The sequence below is a fragment of the Python bivittatus genome, unplaced genomic scaffold (assembly GCF_059951505.1).
Source record: "Python bivittatus isolate LINGU-HERP-01145 unplaced genomic scaffold, Pbiv_v1 ctg000350_np1212, whole genome shotgun sequence".
Taxonomy (NCBI): domain Eukaryota; kingdom Metazoa; phylum Chordata; class Lepidosauria; order Squamata; family Pythonidae; genus Python; species Python bivittatus.
In genome coordinates this window covers 10,973,373-10,992,855 of record NW_028277074.1, presented here as the reverse complement: position 1 = coordinate 10,992,855, position 19,483 = coordinate 10,973,373, and the positions used below count along the sequence as shown (strand labels likewise).

The window sequence follows — 19,483 nt, the reverse complement described above, 5'->3', positions numbered from 1 at the left end:
AATGTTTGCAAGAAAACAACCAAGCTCAGAGAACCCCAAGGACTCCACAGTTCAATCCTGAGCTACACATATTCACTTCTATTAATTCTTCATTTATCTAAAGTTCTGGAGAATATCTAGACACTGGCAAAGCACTCTTTAGAATTGGTCCTGAAGAGCCACTCTGCACATGCTTATCCTGAGCAGCTGAATAGGAAATAATGCAGATGAAGGCAACACTGGCAGAAGATGAAACCCAGATATGACCAGACAGATATGACCTAAATTTTAAGCCTAATCTGTAGCAGTAAAGGCAGTGAAGAGGAATTATTTCTATACCCTTATAGCATCTGCAGAATGTCATTCAGATCTAGTGTTTAAAATGACCTGCTTGCTTTTTGGGAGAAATGACCTGAAAGAAATGGTCAGCTAAATTACCATAGCCTGCACTGTCTTATGCTAATTCTGCTCCTAAGTGGGAGGTACTTGCCAGTGGTTACAGAAGGGCAAAGATTACACCCTCGGGTGCTCCATTATCTAATGTCTCAGGGTTCAGGTCCCACCCTATCCTGTTTAACAACTGTGTGAAACTGCTGAAAAAGGTACTCTGCCAATCAGGGATGAAGTATCATCAGTATGCTGATTACTTCCAGTTCTCACCCTGAATGCATGATGTGGCAGAAGCCCTGAGGTGGTTTGAAGATAGCTAGGCTGATAGGGAGGAACAGGCGTAGAGCCAAGCCAAACCTGGCAGAGTGGCTATTTACCCAGAAGCACCCTGACTCTTTGATTTTCAGTGGGGTTGTGTTTCTCATGGGTATGATGTCACCCTTTAGGAGTTCTGGATTCACAGCTGCTCCTGGAACAGGAGGGCCTTTGCCCAGCTTAGGCTGGTGCACCAGCTGCAGCTTTATCTAGAACAAGTGCACTGTGGATAGTCACTTGGGCCCAGGTCGTCTCCAGTATGCTGTATTGTAACTCACTTAACATGGTGCTGATAATGAAGACCACCCCTGAACTTCAGTTGCTGCATAATGTAGCAGCCCATATGGTTACTGGACTACCTATTACTACCACTAGCTACTGGTATGATTCCAGGTACGAGGCAAGGTACAATGTATGGCTCAGGGCCTAGATATCAGTCAATCCGCTTATTCTGTATTAGTTCTGCTTACCTCATCTGGGGGCAAAGAGAATTTTTGCTGAAGGCACATACCTATCGAGACTGCTACAGCCAAAAAGTATTCATTCTCTGCTGGGCTAATGTACACTGCAACAGCTTGCCTTCTGGAAGGCCTTGAATGTTGTAGAGATCCCAGTGGCAAATATGTTATAATTATTTTTATATTGTAATTTTTAACTGTAATTATATACTGAATTTGTTTTATTGTATTTTATTGTTCTTGTTGCCTTAGCTACAGTTGCAGCATTTAGAACTGGGTAAAGTTGTTTATAAATTCATAAATACATTGGGTGACACTATAATAACAATGAGATGGCAAATCAAAGCATGTATGGTTACCTTCAGTAAGTAATGACAGCAGTAAACATGCTAATAGTTACAGAAATATGAGGGGTTGAAAAGCATCTATAACAATAATAAAACAAAGGTAAAAAAACAGACTTTTATCAAAAGAAAATGCATGTTTATTGCTTATTCTGTACAAACGAAATAGAACATGCCAATCTTCATCACCCTATATAAAAATCTAAATATACAACATAGCACAGAGAATCATAAATGACTCACCTAACTGAATAAATTGTGGTTCACTCTTCACACCAGCTCCAGCTCCAGTGCTTGCTGCCACTTCTACACTATATCGAATACCAGGGACTAGAGATGGAATTATTAGAGAAAATGTAGAACCATCGACTGTCTTATTTATATGGTATCGACTTTCATTTCCAAGGCACCAAACCTACGACGAATTAAAATGTTTTTCCCTTCATGAAACAAATGTGTCATATGGTATTTTCTGCTTTACATATGAAGATGAATTTAGCTATTTCAATACAGATTTGTAAAAACTATTAACAAATCAATATAAATAGCACTAAAATAAGTCATTAGAATAGCTCTGGGTTTATTTCTGAAAAGTCACGAATTCTCTAATGTAACTATCATTGGAGCAAAGTTCAGAACGAACTGAAATAAAATAGCACATGCTTTCCTTGAAGTCCTTGACACTAGAACAATGGATTTTGCCACCTGATATGTACAGAAAAGTTTTATCTGTAACAATTAAAACAAACTTTAAAAAGGGACAAACATGTTATCAAAACTTACTGATTTCAGTAATCTTTTTTTTTAGAAATTATTCAAAGAAGCACCATAAAAATATAATAAAATATTGATTTAATGGACCATTTGAGGACCAGATGTCCAATAAATCCAAATTTATGTAATTGATATAACTGATATCATGTATACAACTACATAACTGATGTTTCACTTGTATATTAATTTGTCATTTGCGTACTTGCAAATTATTTAATTTCATCAGTTGTTCAGACTGCTTTAGAGACAACAATTTTGTCTGCTATTTGGAAGCAAAGTTTGAAGTAAATTTTTCTCCATTGTATCTGAAGTTTGTTGACCTGAGATCTGGAGAATTAAGACTTTACTGTATACAAATATTATTGAATTATTTTTTGTAAGTTTAGAAACATTAAACATTAGCAAAACATTGCTGTAACATTAGCAAACATTAAAATCAGTACTTCTCCACTATTTCAATGGAAAGTAATCAACAATACTAAGAATTGTTAATAGCTGTCTACTAATAGATTTAGCAGTAGTATAAAAACAAGGTGTCCTTTGAGTTGAATTAAACTCCTGGTGACTCCATTGAGTTTTTGGCAACAATACAAAAGTGGTTTGCCACTGCCTTCTTGAATGATACTTTCCTACAACCTTCCAAGCTAAGTTATTGCCCTCAGATTGTCTGGTATTCTTCCATTTAAATACTAACAGGATTACAACTCTACTTCAATTTCTGAGATCAGTCAAGGTTGTCCAGGTATTTTACCTAGTTGGGCTTGAAATGTAAATGTAAAGAAATATACAAATGCCCTCAACTCAAGCTTGGCGACTTATACTTTTCTTGGCAATGGTAAAGTAGTTTTCTATTGTTTTCACCCTCGATGTTTTGCAGTCTACCCTGCAATTTTGTAGTCTACCATATAGCCCTGATTCTCCCCACCTGCCTAAATATTAACCATCTAAATACTAACCAAGGCTGAGCCTGCTTAGCTTCTGACCCTAGATAAAGTTAACAGTGCTGCTACTGCCAATTGGGAAAGGAAGCAAGCAGTGATACAGCAAGGCAGTAATCCTGGGCTATTAATTCTGTAGGCTCTATTTTTTCCCCTAGCCCACTATTATTTTTAAAGGTGGAGACATGCAAAGCAAAAACACATGAAATAAATAATTCCTATTATATTGTTTACAGCTCATAAAGGTAAACAAAAGGTAAATACAAATAAAAGCCAATATTCACTATATTGAAAGTCAGCCAATATAAATGCTATTTTACTAAATGGACTTTTAAAAGAGAGAAAAATTCGCTGTATATTTAATTTACTAGATGATTATACGCATGCTACAAGTCAATACTTTTTTTTTTTTTTTGCAAAATTGTACTGAAAAAATGCTTCTTTGAAGCTGACTGAAATTGTCCTATAATCTATGTTTTCATCCTTACTGTGATTTTCTTTTTTATTACTTTACTTTTGAGGATCTAAATTAACTGGTCAGTTGTAAGATACCTCCCTTAATTTAATTCACCTTTAAATAAGTTTTTGTTTTTGTTTTAAATGCTGGAATATAACTTAAATCAATCTTTCCCAACTGGCAGACTCTAAAATTCCCATTCTTCAAAAGCATAGCTTGAGATATTGAGGATGCAAATTAAAAATGAAGCCATTTAAAATCATACTTGCTAAAAGTGTGTTAAATTGTGATATATTTCACTGAAATCAATGCTCACACTGACACTCTTAAGCTTTTACTGAAGTGGAGTGGAAAAAAAATGAAATATCAAGTGTTTATTCTCAACAGTGTGGAGGTGTTAAATAATCAGCCCTGTCCTAATATTACTATTTAATCTAGAACCACATTTTGGAAACTGTTTTCCTGTAAAAAGCAGCTATACAATATTATTTAGTATTATATCTCTATTTAAAAGATTGCAAGATTAATTAAAAGTATATTTTAATCCGGACATATCTGTTTGAACTCAATTTTGCATAGCTATAGCTATAGCTAATTTTTCATCATTCCCACGTTTTTATTCCATTACCATTATCTTTTGGCTTATATGGTGATTCCAAGCAAGAAACACACATGCATTTATTTTTTTTTACTATATACTATGATACGATATACTATTACACTATTATTATGTCATCAAAGTTTTAACATTCTTTTAACATAAAAAAAAATCTAAATATATATTAAAATCCTTATGAACAGAGTAACTCAAAATGTAAGATGTTACTCCACTATATGTTGATTTTTACCACCAGATGGAGCTAACTAACCACAAAAAAATTCTATATCAATAATTTGCCAAGTTACAACTATATGTCACCTTGTATTCCTGAACCATTCCATTTTGTGTGTCCTCTGGGGGGGGCTGCCAAGTTACTACAATTGCAGTGCCATTTCCATCATTCTTGGCGACTGAAACACTTTGTGGAGGAGCACTCGGAGCTTGTTTTGGAAGGAAGCACATTTATGATTAAAACAATACTTTTACTATCACTAAACATATCATTTAAGAGGCCACATTTAGGTCCAGAAAGAACAAAACTTATCTTGCAGCACAAAGAGATGGGAAGGAAGGAAGGAAGGAAGGAAGGAAGGAAGGAAGGAAGGAAGGAAGGAAGGAAGGAAGGAAGGAAGGAAGGAAGGAAGGAAGGAAGGAAGGAAGGAAAGACAGGCAACCTGATCTAACATTTTTATTTTTTAAAACAATACTTCCTTTGTATTTTTTCTAATGCAATGCCTTTTTGTAAACTGCACCAAGAATGAGATGAAGTCAATGTTGTTGCATAACTGAACACTTAAAATGAACAAAAATAATTAATCATCCTCAAGTCTTGATAAACAAGGGAAAGATTAGAAAACTCTATTGCTAAAACCAAAGGATCAACCGTGAACAACTTCTGGAGCTGTTTCAATTAACTGCCACCACAAATAGCCAGTATATATAGGGTAAGTTATGCAGTAAAAATCCATATTATTCATCATATACATACTGGCCACTTGTGTCTGCTTTGAAAAAGTTTGAAATGGGCCTTTGAACTGAACCCAAGATGTAACAAGAACAAACACAGGCATACTTAGCAGCTGATGCTTATCACTGCTATAAGGAGATACATGGAAAAAGAAAGCTCATAATGAAACCTGAGTTAGAAGAATACTTCAAAACACACACACACACACACACACAGACACACACACTAAGGCAGCTATGCCACTACTTGCCTTCTTCCAGAGTTTTGGCAAATTTCACTTCACTATCAGCTCCTTGAAACTCATTAAAAAAAGGTCGAGCCTTAATTTCGTAGTTCACTCCTTTTTTGAGTTCAGGAATAACAATGCTGTTTTTTGTTGGTGTCCTCACTTCAAAAATCAACCATTCAGATTCCCCTTGAGATGAAGCTGTTGGCCTGTACAAAATTTTATATCCCTGAATATATTGGGATTGTTGGTCAACCTAACATTAAAGATAGAACACCCATATTAAATAGTAAAAAATATAAATGGAAAACCATGTTATCCAACATTATTTACATACTTAATTTCTTATGGTGATATGTTCAATATGGTGTGTGAGTGTGAGTATTCTTCACCACCTTTCAAGAGTAAAGTTCTCAAAATATATTGCAAGTAAAAACAGCACACACAAGTCTTATTAAGTAATATCAGAATCTAATAAAATACTATTTTAAAGTGCCCTACAACAGTTTCAACAAGCCAGGCATTCATTTTAGCTTTTCTACTATTTAACAACATTAGCAGATTCAGAACAGACATTTAAAAGGAAGTGGCCTCCTCGTATAAATGCAGGTCTCAACAAGTGGCAACACTCGGTTGACCTTGGAAGCTAAAGAGGATCTGAAGTGGGATTCTCCCAGTGAATCCCAGATCTGCAGCATTGGCTGGGAAATTGAAAAACAGAAAAGGGATGGCAGCCATTTATGTCCTATTTCCAAGAAAACTACATGGACACATCCATGAAGTCACTATGAGCTAAATTTGACTTGAATCAGATTTTACTTTTATAAATCCAGAACATTTTTTAGGTAACTATGATCAAGTCAATAGTTCTTAGCCTAAATGATATCCCAGAAATAATAAGAACCACAAGGTATTTTGGAAAGAGAAAAATAATAGAAACTAATACTACAAAGGAAAAGATGGGTAATTCTATAAAATAATAAATAATAAAATTAATTTCAAATGACTTTTAATTCTGTCCACAAAGAATACAAAAGTATTAGTCAAAGGAAAGGAAACAATTTATTTGTAATTAGCAATGATAAGTTAGAAAACAAAGTATAAATGTTTTTTGAGCATAGCACTGAATCAAATTTGAAATGGATAGATTACCATTTACCAGTATAAAAATAATTAATCCACCCTTGTTGTGGATTAATCTTAGCTTTTATCCTTTGACTTCTGACTTTACTGTCAAGAGTTATTGTAACCAGAATTCATTAAATATCATTTTTAGAGTCACTAGGAATGCTGAGCTCCGCCACACACTAAGGTAGTAAGGGGGAGGTATCAGAATTGCATTATTTCATTTTGGTATTCTCTGAGAGCTGTCTTTCTATTGGCCACTCCATGTTGTTTCTGTTGTTGTACTTACTGTCCAGTGAACCTCAATAGAAGAAGAAGAAAGAATTGTGGGATTATGGAGATGTAGGACAACATCACCTAGCTCTCTCTGTACTTGTTTGTGATCCACACCTTGATTTGTTGGTGGAACATCTGCAACAATTTTAACAAATTATCTTTACCTTCAAACATGTATGACAATGTGTTGAAAAATGGATTTGCATCTATTAGTTAGTAGTAGCATAATTTTAACATGAGAATGTCTTTTAAAATTAATTTATACTAAATTTGTATTGATTTTGATCTCTAACAGATAATAATAATAAAAAAACAGAATTAAATTAAAATGCAAATTAAAAGATGGGAGAAAAAAAGCAAAAGAAAGCAGAATAATACATTGTATCTCGCTACAGCAAAAACATTTACAAGCATCTAACAAAGAAGACCCATTCTATCTCGATCACAACAGTTTTAACCATGGATTGCTGAATAAGTCACAGCATCTGATTTGACACTAATACTAAACTATTAAATAAGCAAACAAAATGGTTTACATGGAATGTTTGAAAAAAGCATAAGATAAAGGGTCTACAATGTACACTTATCAGGCCATATGAATAGTCTTCTAAATGCATAGTATTTTAAATACTTTTTCTATTATATCTGTTAAAATAAAAAATCCCAAAATATTCCACCATAATTAAAACTTTTACTATCAATAGACAAAGCAGGAAAAATTGATACATAATTGTTATCTTAAACTATATACAAAGTCTCATAAATTATAATCATGGTCCCATTAAAACTCACTCATGCTGTCATTTCATAATCTTCACTTCCAATTTAACCCTCAAAAATGTTCTAAAAAAGGAGGAAGTTACTTGAAAAAAGTAACTTTCATTAAACTCCATTTTGCTTAGACATAGAGATAAATGGAAGCCCTTGACTATTCAGACTAATTGGCTTGTTTGCTTACTAGTTAAGGTATCTTTATATGTTTATAGTTTATACTTGCTATAGAAATGTAACATTCACAATTAAAAAAAAAAAACTATGGCACAAATTTAAAAATAAGAATAGTTTCTGCATTAATTTAGAGAAACTGGCCCATCTAGTTTAGTTTTAGTTGCCTTTTCCCAATTTCAAAACCGTGATCCCATGAGATGAACTTGAGAGTTGAGGCGTAAATGCTGTAAGGGTGTGTAAAAAATTGTCATATCCAAGCCTATGCACACTGTTAAAGGATCAATGTTATATAACAAATAAATACTGTAAATGAATTGTAGATGGTTAAAAGTATCTAATTAATGAATGCAAATAATCTTCCTACTTTTTAAAAAAATCTTAACTTTATTAATATATATCTAGTAATTTATTTCACCCTACACACATCCATACATAATACTCTGAATAGAGTTATGTGTGTTTTCAAATATTGGAATACATCTATCTAAATCATTAGGCAGGCAATGTAAATCAAACCAGGCAGTACTGGAGTTGACCTACTGTCTTTGAGGTCACAGAGAGACATTTTTTACCTTGCCTCTGCTGCTTGGCTCATATTATATTAGCAACTGTACTTATACAAGCTTTGTTTTATCAACATGTATTATGAGTTACTGCTCCACAAGCTGTTCACATAAAAGAAGTATCTTCTGAGAATTATGAACATATATGGAATAGTTCCTTCAGAAAGATAAAAATATACATTTTTGGCTTGCATTCTTTTATCTACTTATGCATATAAAACAAAGCTTTACTAAGGTTTCTCCAAATTGTATTTTTTGACTAAAATTAGATCATATGATTTCTTATATCAACCCCCCCAATATAATTATATAATTACTATATGCATTCCACACACACACACACACATACACATGTTTTACCTTGGGTTTTCACTGGGTCAGATATCTGGCTGGGATCACTAATTCCATATGCATTGGCTGCACGCACGAGGAACAGATAAATTGCATTTGGTTTCAGCCCTTTTACTGCAAATGTTTCTGTTTTCACATTTTCTGCTACAGTTTGCCAGCTACTACCAGCTGCATGGCTAAGAAGACAGAATATATAAACCAAACAGGTTGGTGCATGCCTCTGATTTAACAGACTTAAAACAAACACAACCGGAACACATGAAAGGCATAATACCTGAAGGCATCTATTATATAAGAGGTTGGAGTTGCACCTGAATTCAAATTAGGTTTCCATGACAGGGTTACTGTATTTCTTCTGACATCAGTAATTTCAGGTTTTGATGGTGCACTAGGAATCAAATTAGGGTCAGTAGGTCGTGGTGGCTGCACTGGAATGCCAAATTCTAGAAAATGAAGACATTTATTACTAAGAGCTGACATAGAAACTACTGTGGTCACATCAATATGCTGAATTTATTACTCAGAAACTATTAGCTTATATTTAAAGTTCTTTTCTATTCTCAGGAATCCTGATTAATTTACCTTGAACTTCAATGTAAGCACTCCATGATGCTTCACCGCTTGAGGTTGAGGCAATACATGTGTACCGACCAGAGTCACCCAGCTGAAAAGTAAATAAGTTTTTGAAATAATAAGAGGTGAACCCTGGGTCTTTTCTGTTCTAGTCCACTACCTTAACCAATATACCACACTGACTTTCTTCAGATTTATGTGCTACCTAATGAATAAGAATTCAAACAAATACTCTATAAATTTTACTAGAAAAAAAGAAGGCGCTCATATAGGAAGGCACCATAAATTGAACAAAGAATGGAATTACAGATGAAAACAAAGGTAATAAATACAGCTATTTAACCATTCATAAATTTTAAAATCAGAGATAGCAACATTCAGAATTTCAAGGTGAATGCCAAGGAGAAGTAAAACATAAAGTATATTATATATTTTTAATTTCAAATTACCTTTGCATATCGAATCTGTAATGCCCCAGATTCCAGCTGCTTGATTCGGGAATCCTGAGTGGAAATAAGGATACCATCTTTCCTCCAGAGGATTATAGGCATTAGAGTGCCTGTAGCTACACAGTTGAGTATTAGAGTACCATCTACAGCTACAGTTTGATTGACAGGACCCTGTCGAATGACAGGGGGAGGTCGGTCTACAATCACTGGCAGAAGAAAAAGAAGAAATGATGTTCACAACTGGAAGCACTTTTGAAGTCATTTAAGCAACAGCAAATACTTTGGGGATTAAAATATAATTAAACATAATTTAATACTATTACTTTTATTACTATTCTTATTATTGGAAAAATGTTGTCATGTAGTATATTCTTCCTATTATTCACTTAGCTCTTTAGTCTCAAAAGAAATAAGGATTCAGAATTAAGTTACCCTACTTTTTGAAAGTAGGATTCCATTCCATCTTTATTTATTTCAGCAATTTCAGCATTTTCTAAATTAAGGTTTGAGAATGGGGCCAGTCTGACAGATATTTAGAGACATATTCAACATAATTTTTAGTCTCTATATTGCCTTAGATTATTATTGTCATTAGTAATTAGTGAAAATACTGATTAGTGAGATCAGTTAATATAAGGAAGCATTGGTCAGGCCAATGTTAACTGAATAATTCTCTAATAAATTCTTATTTATCTAGAACATGCAATTGATTTCAACTGACTTCAATTTTAATTTAAATTAAAACGTGTGAAATAATTATAAATATGTTTACTATTTTTTATTATATTATTTAGTTTATCTGTGGATTGTACGATTATGCTGATGAATGATTTTTAATTCTGGTCTGAAGGCCATAGATTTGTTTATGTCAGAAAATGATCTGGAAAATATATATATATATATATATATATATATATATATATATATATATATATATTTGATAAGCTTATTGTAAAAACATACTATTTTTACACTGTAAAAATAAGCATGGATATTTTGGAACTTTTTATATTTAAAGAGTTGAAAATGCTATATGTATTTCTTCTCGTTTATTTTTTACTGTAAACTGCTCAGAATCACCCCACAGTGAGATGGACGGTGACAAATTTGAAATATAAACAAACAAACAAACAAACAAATAAATAAATAAAAATTTACATAGTACAACAAATTATTAAACTGTAATTTAAATATCATGACTTGTTATGAAAGTAGGATAACATTTCTGAATCTGTTTGTTGGATAAGCAAAAATCATAAACATTCTTTTCTTTTCTTTCTTTTTTTTTTTTTGATAAATCATATTAGTTCACACATGCAGATAGTATAAGGCTGTTGATTTCCAGCTTAAGTATAAGTCTGCAAATACCTTATTCAGCAGACAGTATAAAGATGCAAATTATACACTTTTAACTCCATTAATAATAATTCCATTCCATTTAATTTAATTTATATTCCATTATTAGCAATGCAAACATTAACTTACCATCAGTTACCTCTAAGTAGGCTTTTGTTGTGATGCTTCCTGCAACATTTAAAGTCTGGCAGATATAATATCCAACATCAGATCTCTGGACATTTGTAATTGTAAGATCGCCCGTCTGAGAAACTGAAAACCGATTGGAAGACTGAGGAGGTTGGTAGGAGAACAGCAAGTTCTAGAATATAAAGAAATAGAAAAAGCTTCAGGTATTGAATCTATTAGTAGACCCATATATGGTTAGCCTAGCTGACCTTGGTTGATCTCGAAAATAAAGTAAGTAGGATTGGACCAGATGCAAAACCGTCAGGAAATCCCAGGGCTGTAGGCTATACTGGAAACTTGGGGGGTGGGGAATCCCAAAAGAAAGCATCAGTAAATACGATTGTATAGTTGCCAAGAAAACTACATGGGCATGCTTGACTTGAGGAAGTTAAGCCTGACTTGAGGGAAACTTGTCTTTTCTTAATATAATCCATATGTTATTGTATAGGACTGAAACTTCTGGTATGGAGTTTGGTGACACTGCTCAGAACTAGGGCAGACTGTACCATGTTTACATATAAATTATTATTTCTTTTTCCTTTTAGACAAAGTGGTAGAACATATGGGTATGTATGTGTGATTATGTGTGTATGTATGAATTTGTGTGAATAATTGATGCTAAAGACAAATGGAAAGGTCACCACTTATCTTGGCTGCTGCTAGAGAAACAGAACATGGTAGATTGCTCATGCAGCAAGATATTTATTATTTCTGCATTCCAATACATACAATGCCCATAAAGAAACATGAGCAAAATGAATGCAAATATTAGGACAGAATGTGTATAATCAGAATCCTTCCACAATTTCCAATCTTGTTCTACTAAAGCTTCCTATACTGTTGAAAGAGAACAGTGAAACAAGTTCTCAGTGAATACTTCTTTGCTGAATCATCAATTTATTATGTAGATTGATGAGGAATCTACAGATAATTTTTCCCCTTTAATAAGGATTCAGTCATAAGATTGGTTTTATTGAAATTGTTTTGATACTTTTATCCATTAATAGTTTATGTAATTGTAGTTTATTTTACCTGGCTTCCTTCTCTTCGCCAAAATATTGCTGGTTGAGGGTTTCCAGTTGCTTCACACTGAAAAGTTACAGTTCTACCCAGTGTAACTACCTGGTCTCGAGGTTTCACAACAAAATGTGGTGGCTCTGAAGGAAAAGTGAAGTCAAACCACAAGGATCATTACTAACTTAATTTAATGAATTTCTAGCTATTTCAGAAGTTGACATCAAAGTTCCACGTGGAAATTCAAATGTATACATGCAACTGAATACATGTTTCTATCTTGTTGGTGCTAGGCCATGTCTAGATTTATCAGAAACAAAGCAGATAAATAAAGACATACAACAGAAGCAAATTATTATTATTATTATTATTATTATTATTATTATTATTATTATTATTGCCATCTGCAAATGTTAAGGTGCTAACTCCTCTTCTGTTTCTTCTCCTCTCGAGCCAAGTTAGCATGCAGAGTTGCTGCTACACTCAAAAGAAATGCAGCTGAAAGGTTAATGGAGCTTAATAAGCAAAACCCAAAGACACACAAATCTCTGGTTACAAAACTAGGGAGGAAAAAGCTTCACCAATGCACTACATTAATCAAAACTTTAATGGAACTATTAAAGATGGCAGACAATAAAATGGTTACACATTTTAAAAAAAGACTGCCTCCTATCTTGCCAGGTTAATTTCTGATGACTTTCCTTTTTATGATGAAGATTGTGATCCACCTCAATATGGGTTCAATAATGAATGAAGGCTATAAATAACATATTGTTGCTATAGTTTATAAAATTTGATTAACATTATAGTTTATAGCCTTTCTCCAGTCTCAAAACCATGTTTCCTGTGAGGATTTTTGCCAAAGGATGAAGAAAATTCCTATTATTTAAAAAGAATAAAGAGTAGCATTTTTAAAGATCAGATAAAAGGATAAGATACATTTGCTTCACAAACAGCAATGATACTTATTTAAAAACAAAAATACCCAATATAATTTGCAAAATGATTGCAAATTCGTGGTTAATATCCATACAGTCTACAAGTCATTTAAGAGCTTCCACAATAGGTTTGATTCTGATGTAGAAATGGGTACCCAAATTTTTTTTTTCAGTTTAATTCAGAATCGTAGAGTTGCTGCTGTATAAATTATTGCCATTTAAAAATCTTCTGTGTAATTAGTAAAGAGGAATGAATTTAAAGCTACAATAAAGCAGACTAAATTTTTCATTTACATAGTCAAGAACATGTTCAAATAAAACATACATGTAAATTAAGGCAAATTTGAAACATCTGTTCATCTTGATATTATAAATACTGCCAGTATTGTCCAAACTGTTTTATTTATAGAAATGGCCACTATATGTAAACAGAATGTCAAAAATTATGTTGGTTTCATTAAAATATTGCAGTTGAGTACTGTATATTAAGTGTAAATGACCTGCAATTTGGGGGGGGGGGAGAACCAAAAATACCAGTCTTTAAAAAAAACAACTTTTCTTCTGCTTATCCTCTTTTACCCACCCCCCCACCCCAAAAAGAGAGAAAAGTATCAAAATATAATGAAATGGAAAAAAGGAAAGAAAAAGAAAAAAAGTACTTAAACTTTTTTTTCCCATCTGAAAGAAATGTTTTTTTCCTTTCCCTGCCCCTTTCTCTATTGAGAATTACATCAATGAGTCCTACTGGAAAAGCATCCCCCCAGAGATACGTATGGCACCCCCTCTCTTGGAGCTCTGAAACGCCCTTAAGATCTGTTCCAGGTTTGGGGTTAGTGTATTTATGAAACCCCTGTGGTTGTTGTTTTATTTTTTATTTTATCTTTTTGTTCCTTTGGATACTTTTTAGTCTGGGCTGTTATGTTTTGTTGTTATGTTTAATTGCATATTTTGATGTTGTAGGTTGGTCACCTAGAGTCTTTTGGAGTGGACAGACATAATAAATCTAAATAAGATTGAGAGCAAGAGTGAGGCTAAGACTGAGAATGAGACAAAGAAAAAAAAAGTTTTGTAGAACAAATGCATTCTTCCACCTCCTTCCTGGATACTCTCCAAATTGTTCCAAATCTTTGAAGTGTGGGGAAGTGCCATTATATTCAACCAAGTTTCATACATATTAGCATTAGATTTATCATTCAGAATGACACATAAAGGGCTCAAAAGGTGACAAGATAGTGACTATGTCTGGGTTTGGAAGCTAATTAGGATCAGGTTAGAAAATGTTCAGGGTTGTAGGCTAGAGTGAAAAGTAAAACAAACAAACAAACAAAACCAAAATATCAAAAATCCTCCTGGAAGAACGCTATGGGATGTCATTTCCATATTCTGTAATCGCTACCAATCTACACAGATGTGATATGGAAGCCAACAGAAGTCTAAGCCAACGTGAAGGACCTCTTACCTTCATTACAAGTATGTCATACAAAGTAATATCTTACAGTGACACATCAACATTACTTGTCACTTTAGAATTTTCAGAGCACTGGTTATTTAAAAAAAAAAATAGTCAATATTTTTTCTAACAGGTTACAAATGCAAATGTCAAAGACAGGCAAGTAACTATAGATTTTTAAAAAGTAGTTCTATATTTTTTATGTCATATAGCTTTTCAAGATTCATTAACATTATGTAGTTAAACTGTGATGAGATCCCCAAGAGAAATTAAACTGTCTGGCTGTCTTTTTAAAATGATTTCTAAGAAATATAAAGGAGCAACTCAAAAGCCAACCAACCAACCAACCAACCAACCAACCAACCAACCGTTCTATTTTTCTTGCAAAACTTCTATTTTGGTTAAAAAAAATGTTATAGCCATTGGGATTCTTTCCCAAGTTAGATTATGGTAGATTTGAGTTCTATTTTTTTCTGAATCTTATTCTGGGTCTTGGTATCAAGGCAGATTTGTGTGAGTGTATATACATACACACACCACACCACTATACATATATAGTGATCTGGTCTGGATCAGGTCATTTCTAGAAATGTGAGTTGTGTCCTTAACACTGATCTTACCAAAAATGTCCTCAAAGTTATGGCAATATTACATTAGTAGAATAACATCCTATAAGAAACCTAATCAGTACAAATAACAACCCACTTCTGGTTTTGTGTAAGGATTGATCAGAAATAATTTAGTATAATAGAACTGAACAACAAGACTGACCTGCCTACTCAGTAAAAGAAGTGAAATTAAACTAATCTTCACAGAGGTTACCCAGCCTCTATTTAAAAATACAAGTATATAGCAATCTGAAACCTATCTTCTGATTTCTAATTATGGTTACTGTTACATTTTTGTCCTAATATTTAAGAGTTTTAATTCAGAACTATTAACTGTGTCAATCTACCTCTTTTCCCATTTTGTTTTTATAATTTGCACGTTTACACAATTTTTCCAACAGAGCTTTTGATGGAGAACTACAGTTTGTGTCACATCATCTTATGCATCATAGTGGTACATTTGTTTTGTTTCTTTAACCAATGTTAAATTCAAGCAATGGCCTAAGGGGAATGCAGTTTTTCCCCTTATTCTTCAAATTATGAGAATAGCAATTACAGCTGGAACACTTTTCTGGTTCTAACCAAATCAGACTAATGATTTTTAGTAAAAGGCATAAGCTTCTGTGAGTCACAGCTCACTTCATCTGATGCATGGAGTGGCTAAGCTAATACAAAATTTAAATTGGGATAAGGGGGAGAAGGGGGGGAAGACAGACTGGTTTTGCAGATGCAAGTTACATATGAGACAGATTACAAGTACCATAACAATTAATATTTGTGATGAGTTAAAAATCCATTGTATTTGCTGAGACTTTATGAGATAGCCTGAAACCTTTTAATGTGAGTTCAGCAATCTCTTGCTCAATTGTACTGTTAAAATTTCTTTTTTTCCAAAATGGCTACTTTAAAGTCTGTAATGTAGTGTCTTAAAAATTGAAATGCTTTGATATTACCTTCTTTTTGAGGCCTGATGCAAACTTATGTCCATTAATTTTGGACAAAGTTTGTCCTGTTTGTCCTATGCAGAATCCAAAAGAACACTGCTGACGAATAAAGGTTTGTATCACTAGTTCTTCCATTAGTGGAAGAACATGTGAAGGTGCCTCTAATCTTGTATGTGTAATTGTTGGGGCCTGTGATTGTGCTGCTGGTGTAAATGTGGGTATAAAGTATATGGGGGTTGGGTTTATTGCAGGGTTGGTTCATATATTAGCATAATTTTTCAGTGGATTTTTGTGGTTGTTCCTTTGAAAATATGCTTTAGGTTGGGTGGTTGTCTGTTTGTAAGTATGGGCTTACTACATAATGCCTGAGAAAATGCAGTGTCATGTTCAGTATTTGCTGTAATGTATTAATAATGCATTTGAATGAGCTGCTGATGTTCTGTTGTTCTCTTTTTGTGGTTTATCTTTTAATAGGTCTTCCCTGGGAATTGATCTGACTCTACTGATTTGTCATTTAATCTCACAGGGTAGCTAGTTCAATCTCCTAAATGCATGATATAATTCCATCAGTTGAGCACTTATGTCAACGTGATTGTAGCATGGGTTTCAGACATCTCAACAAACACATCTGATGAAGTGAACTGTAGCTGATGAAAGCTTATCTTTTAAATAAAATTAAAATATGCTACCAAATTCCTCCTGATTTTTGGCTATGATAGGTTAATACAGTTCTCCTCTTACAGTGTCTACAATAAGAAGCTTTACTTCTTCACTGTCTTACCTGGCTGTCTTAATATCCTACTGAACCTTTTCACTGAGTTTATTAAAGGATCCTGTATTTACCTATCACCACTTCCAGAATATGTTTGATAGCACTGAAAACATAGTGATATGAGTACTTCTGCACATTTATCAAAAAATCCATATTGTTATTAGACTAATTTAGCCATCTTTTCTTGTTTTCAGTTGAATGAAATGTGTATACTTAGCAATGTGCCAATGTGTGTACTTAGCAATATAGTACCTTGAAAATGCATTGATTATTTGACAAGTTCAAAGGGCATTAATATTTGCTGCAAACCACAAAGTGAACAAAGTGTATTCAATATTTGTGCCTCTAACTTTAATATTTGTTATATAAATTCTAACAGCAGGGATGTTAAATAACAGGGATTTAAAAAGATGATCTGAAATGTACATACATACACACTTTTGTTATAGCAAAAGCTGAAGAAAGTGAATGATCTTTTACCTCCATATATTTAACTCACAAATTCATTCATTCTATTATATAACAAAGAATGTATACTCTCATAATTATAAGAGTTGAACATTTTAAATTCAAAATGTAACAATCTACAATTTTCATACAGCATGTTGCAATGAAGATCATCTTTAACATTTTTTTTAAATTTATGTTGTAATTTGCAATAAATGCTATTCCCTATCAAAGTAATATATTGGCTTGTTTACTCATTTAAATATTAAATTTTCATCAGTATTTCAGAAAAAACCTGCTTAAAAGTTTCACTGATAATGTATTAAGCATTACAAAATTCTAATACTTGTTCAAGCAACATTACAATAGTTTCATTATGAAATAATGTTTTTGTTTTTATTTTTTTAAAATATTTTTGAAAATCGTATAGCTTGCATGTAATGATAAGGAAATCAACAGAATGAATTACTATCCTCCTGTAGCCTTGCATCCCTGGAAAGCCACTGCAGAGGGAAATAGTGTAAGAGCCTCCAGGAGAGAGGATAATAAGCCAATGTTGGGAGGATCATCAGGCAGACTTTTTTAAGGGACAAAGGTGGCTGCATTGAGAAAGAAGAGATGGGAAACTTTTCATTTGTGAACTTTTAAGTTATGTTAGAAGCCAACACAATAACCCACTTTTTCTCATCAAATTTGATGCTGGGGTAATAGTTATCATTGGTTTCTGGATAAACTACAGTAAATTAATTGACATATTTAATCAGTTGAAGTCTGTGATTCTGGATAGATTGCTGTTCATAATGTTTGCAAGGTAAATAATGCAAAATATCTTTCATCTGTTGCATAACAGAGTCTGAAGAACAAAGTTTAACATTTTAAGGAATTGTGATTTTATATGTGGAACATTTCATTTTTTTTTTTTTTTTAAAGAATTTGCACTTACTCAAAATGATGCACATTTTGGGATCTGCTGAAGCAAAATGCAATCACACATACATTAAGCTAAAAATAAATAAGAACTTATAAATAAAAATGTAACCATGCAATAGTTAAAGTAAAATAAAAGTAAGCAAGCCATTACCTTAGATGCTTGCCACAAAAATTACCCATATTTCATGTAGAATGTGCCCTTTGTGGTCTGTCCAGGCAGTACAAGTGAAGGTTGGAAGATGATTTGTTGGTAGATATGGAAGGGTATAGATAGAAAGGGGGAGAGATGATCCAGTCACAGGAATAACGATGATTAGAAGATGGCCAAAAAATTTCAACTTACCAGATACAACTAAAACAAAAGAAAGGAAAGGAAAAACAGAAACAGAAAACAAAGAATAAATCAACTCAAACATAAAATGAAACAAAATAAAATGAATGTGCTTTTAAATCAGTAGCATTACTTATTTATATATAATTAAATATGCAAGAGGTAATTTATAAAAATGCAACTATTGGAAGAGAAATATTCAAGATATATAAGAAACAGCATGAGACAGATGGCACTGCATAAACAGTTCTTGGCTTTAGAGAATGCTGACATCTATGGCTACGAAATATGAAGCATGAGAAATGAAGTATAGGCAAGAAATCTACTACAGTGGGAACAGTATCTATGCTTCTGAAAAGCAGGATGGTAGGATTCTATGCAGGTCACCCATAATGTTTAAATTTTATTTTTAAAATATTAGATACAAGAGGAAGTAGCATAGTTCATCTACAAGGATATTATTATTATTGTTGTTGCTGTTGTTATTGTTGTTGTTAGTCACACAGTCAGCCAGATGTTTAGACTGGATTTGGCATTTTTATCCACCTATCGAGTCCCTCCCAAGGACCTGGGATAAGCAGATGTTGTTTGAGGGTGTTAAAGGTATTGTCGCAGGATGTAAGCTGTTCCAAGTAAAGCTGTCTTTACAATTGACCGATGGTGATTTTGTCAATGTTGATGGTAATCAAGTGGTGCTCCAGATGTTTTGGGATTGCACCTATAAGGCTCCTATAACTATTGGTACTATCTTTGCTTTCTTTTGCCACAGTTGTTCTATCTTCAGGTCTTTA

The 19,483-nt window shown here is 33.2% G+C and overlaps 1 protein-coding gene across 1 annotated transcript in view; it reads right to left on the bottom strand.

Moving 5' to 3' along the window:
• The window catches only part of ROBO1 (roundabout guidance receptor 1), a 245,797-nt gene that overhangs the window by 47,381 nt on the left and 178,933 nt on the right, over positions 1 to 19,483 (bottom strand). Inside the window, exons 7-17 of the mRNA XM_088144579.1 lie at positions 18,705 to 18,713; positions 12,291 to 12,415; positions 11,220 to 11,391; positions 9,735 to 9,940; positions 9,295 to 9,376; positions 8,987 to 9,155; positions 8,722 to 8,888; positions 6,864 to 6,985; positions 5,474 to 5,705; positions 4,575 to 4,696; positions 1,730 to 1,901 (exon numbers count right to left, since the gene is read on the bottom strand). Coding sequence (XP_088000705.1) covers positions 1,730 to 1,901; positions 4,575 to 4,696; positions 5,474 to 5,705; positions 6,864 to 6,985; positions 8,722 to 8,888; positions 8,987 to 9,155; positions 9,295 to 9,376; positions 9,735 to 9,940; positions 11,220 to 11,391; positions 12,291 to 12,415; positions 18,705 to 18,713 — 1,578 coding nt within the window. The remainder of the gene's footprint in view (positions 1 to 1,729; positions 1,902 to 4,574; positions 4,697 to 5,473; positions 5,706 to 6,863; positions 6,986 to 8,721; positions 8,889 to 8,986; positions 9,156 to 9,294; positions 9,377 to 9,734; positions 9,941 to 11,219; positions 11,392 to 12,290; positions 12,416 to 18,704; positions 18,714 to 19,483) is intronic.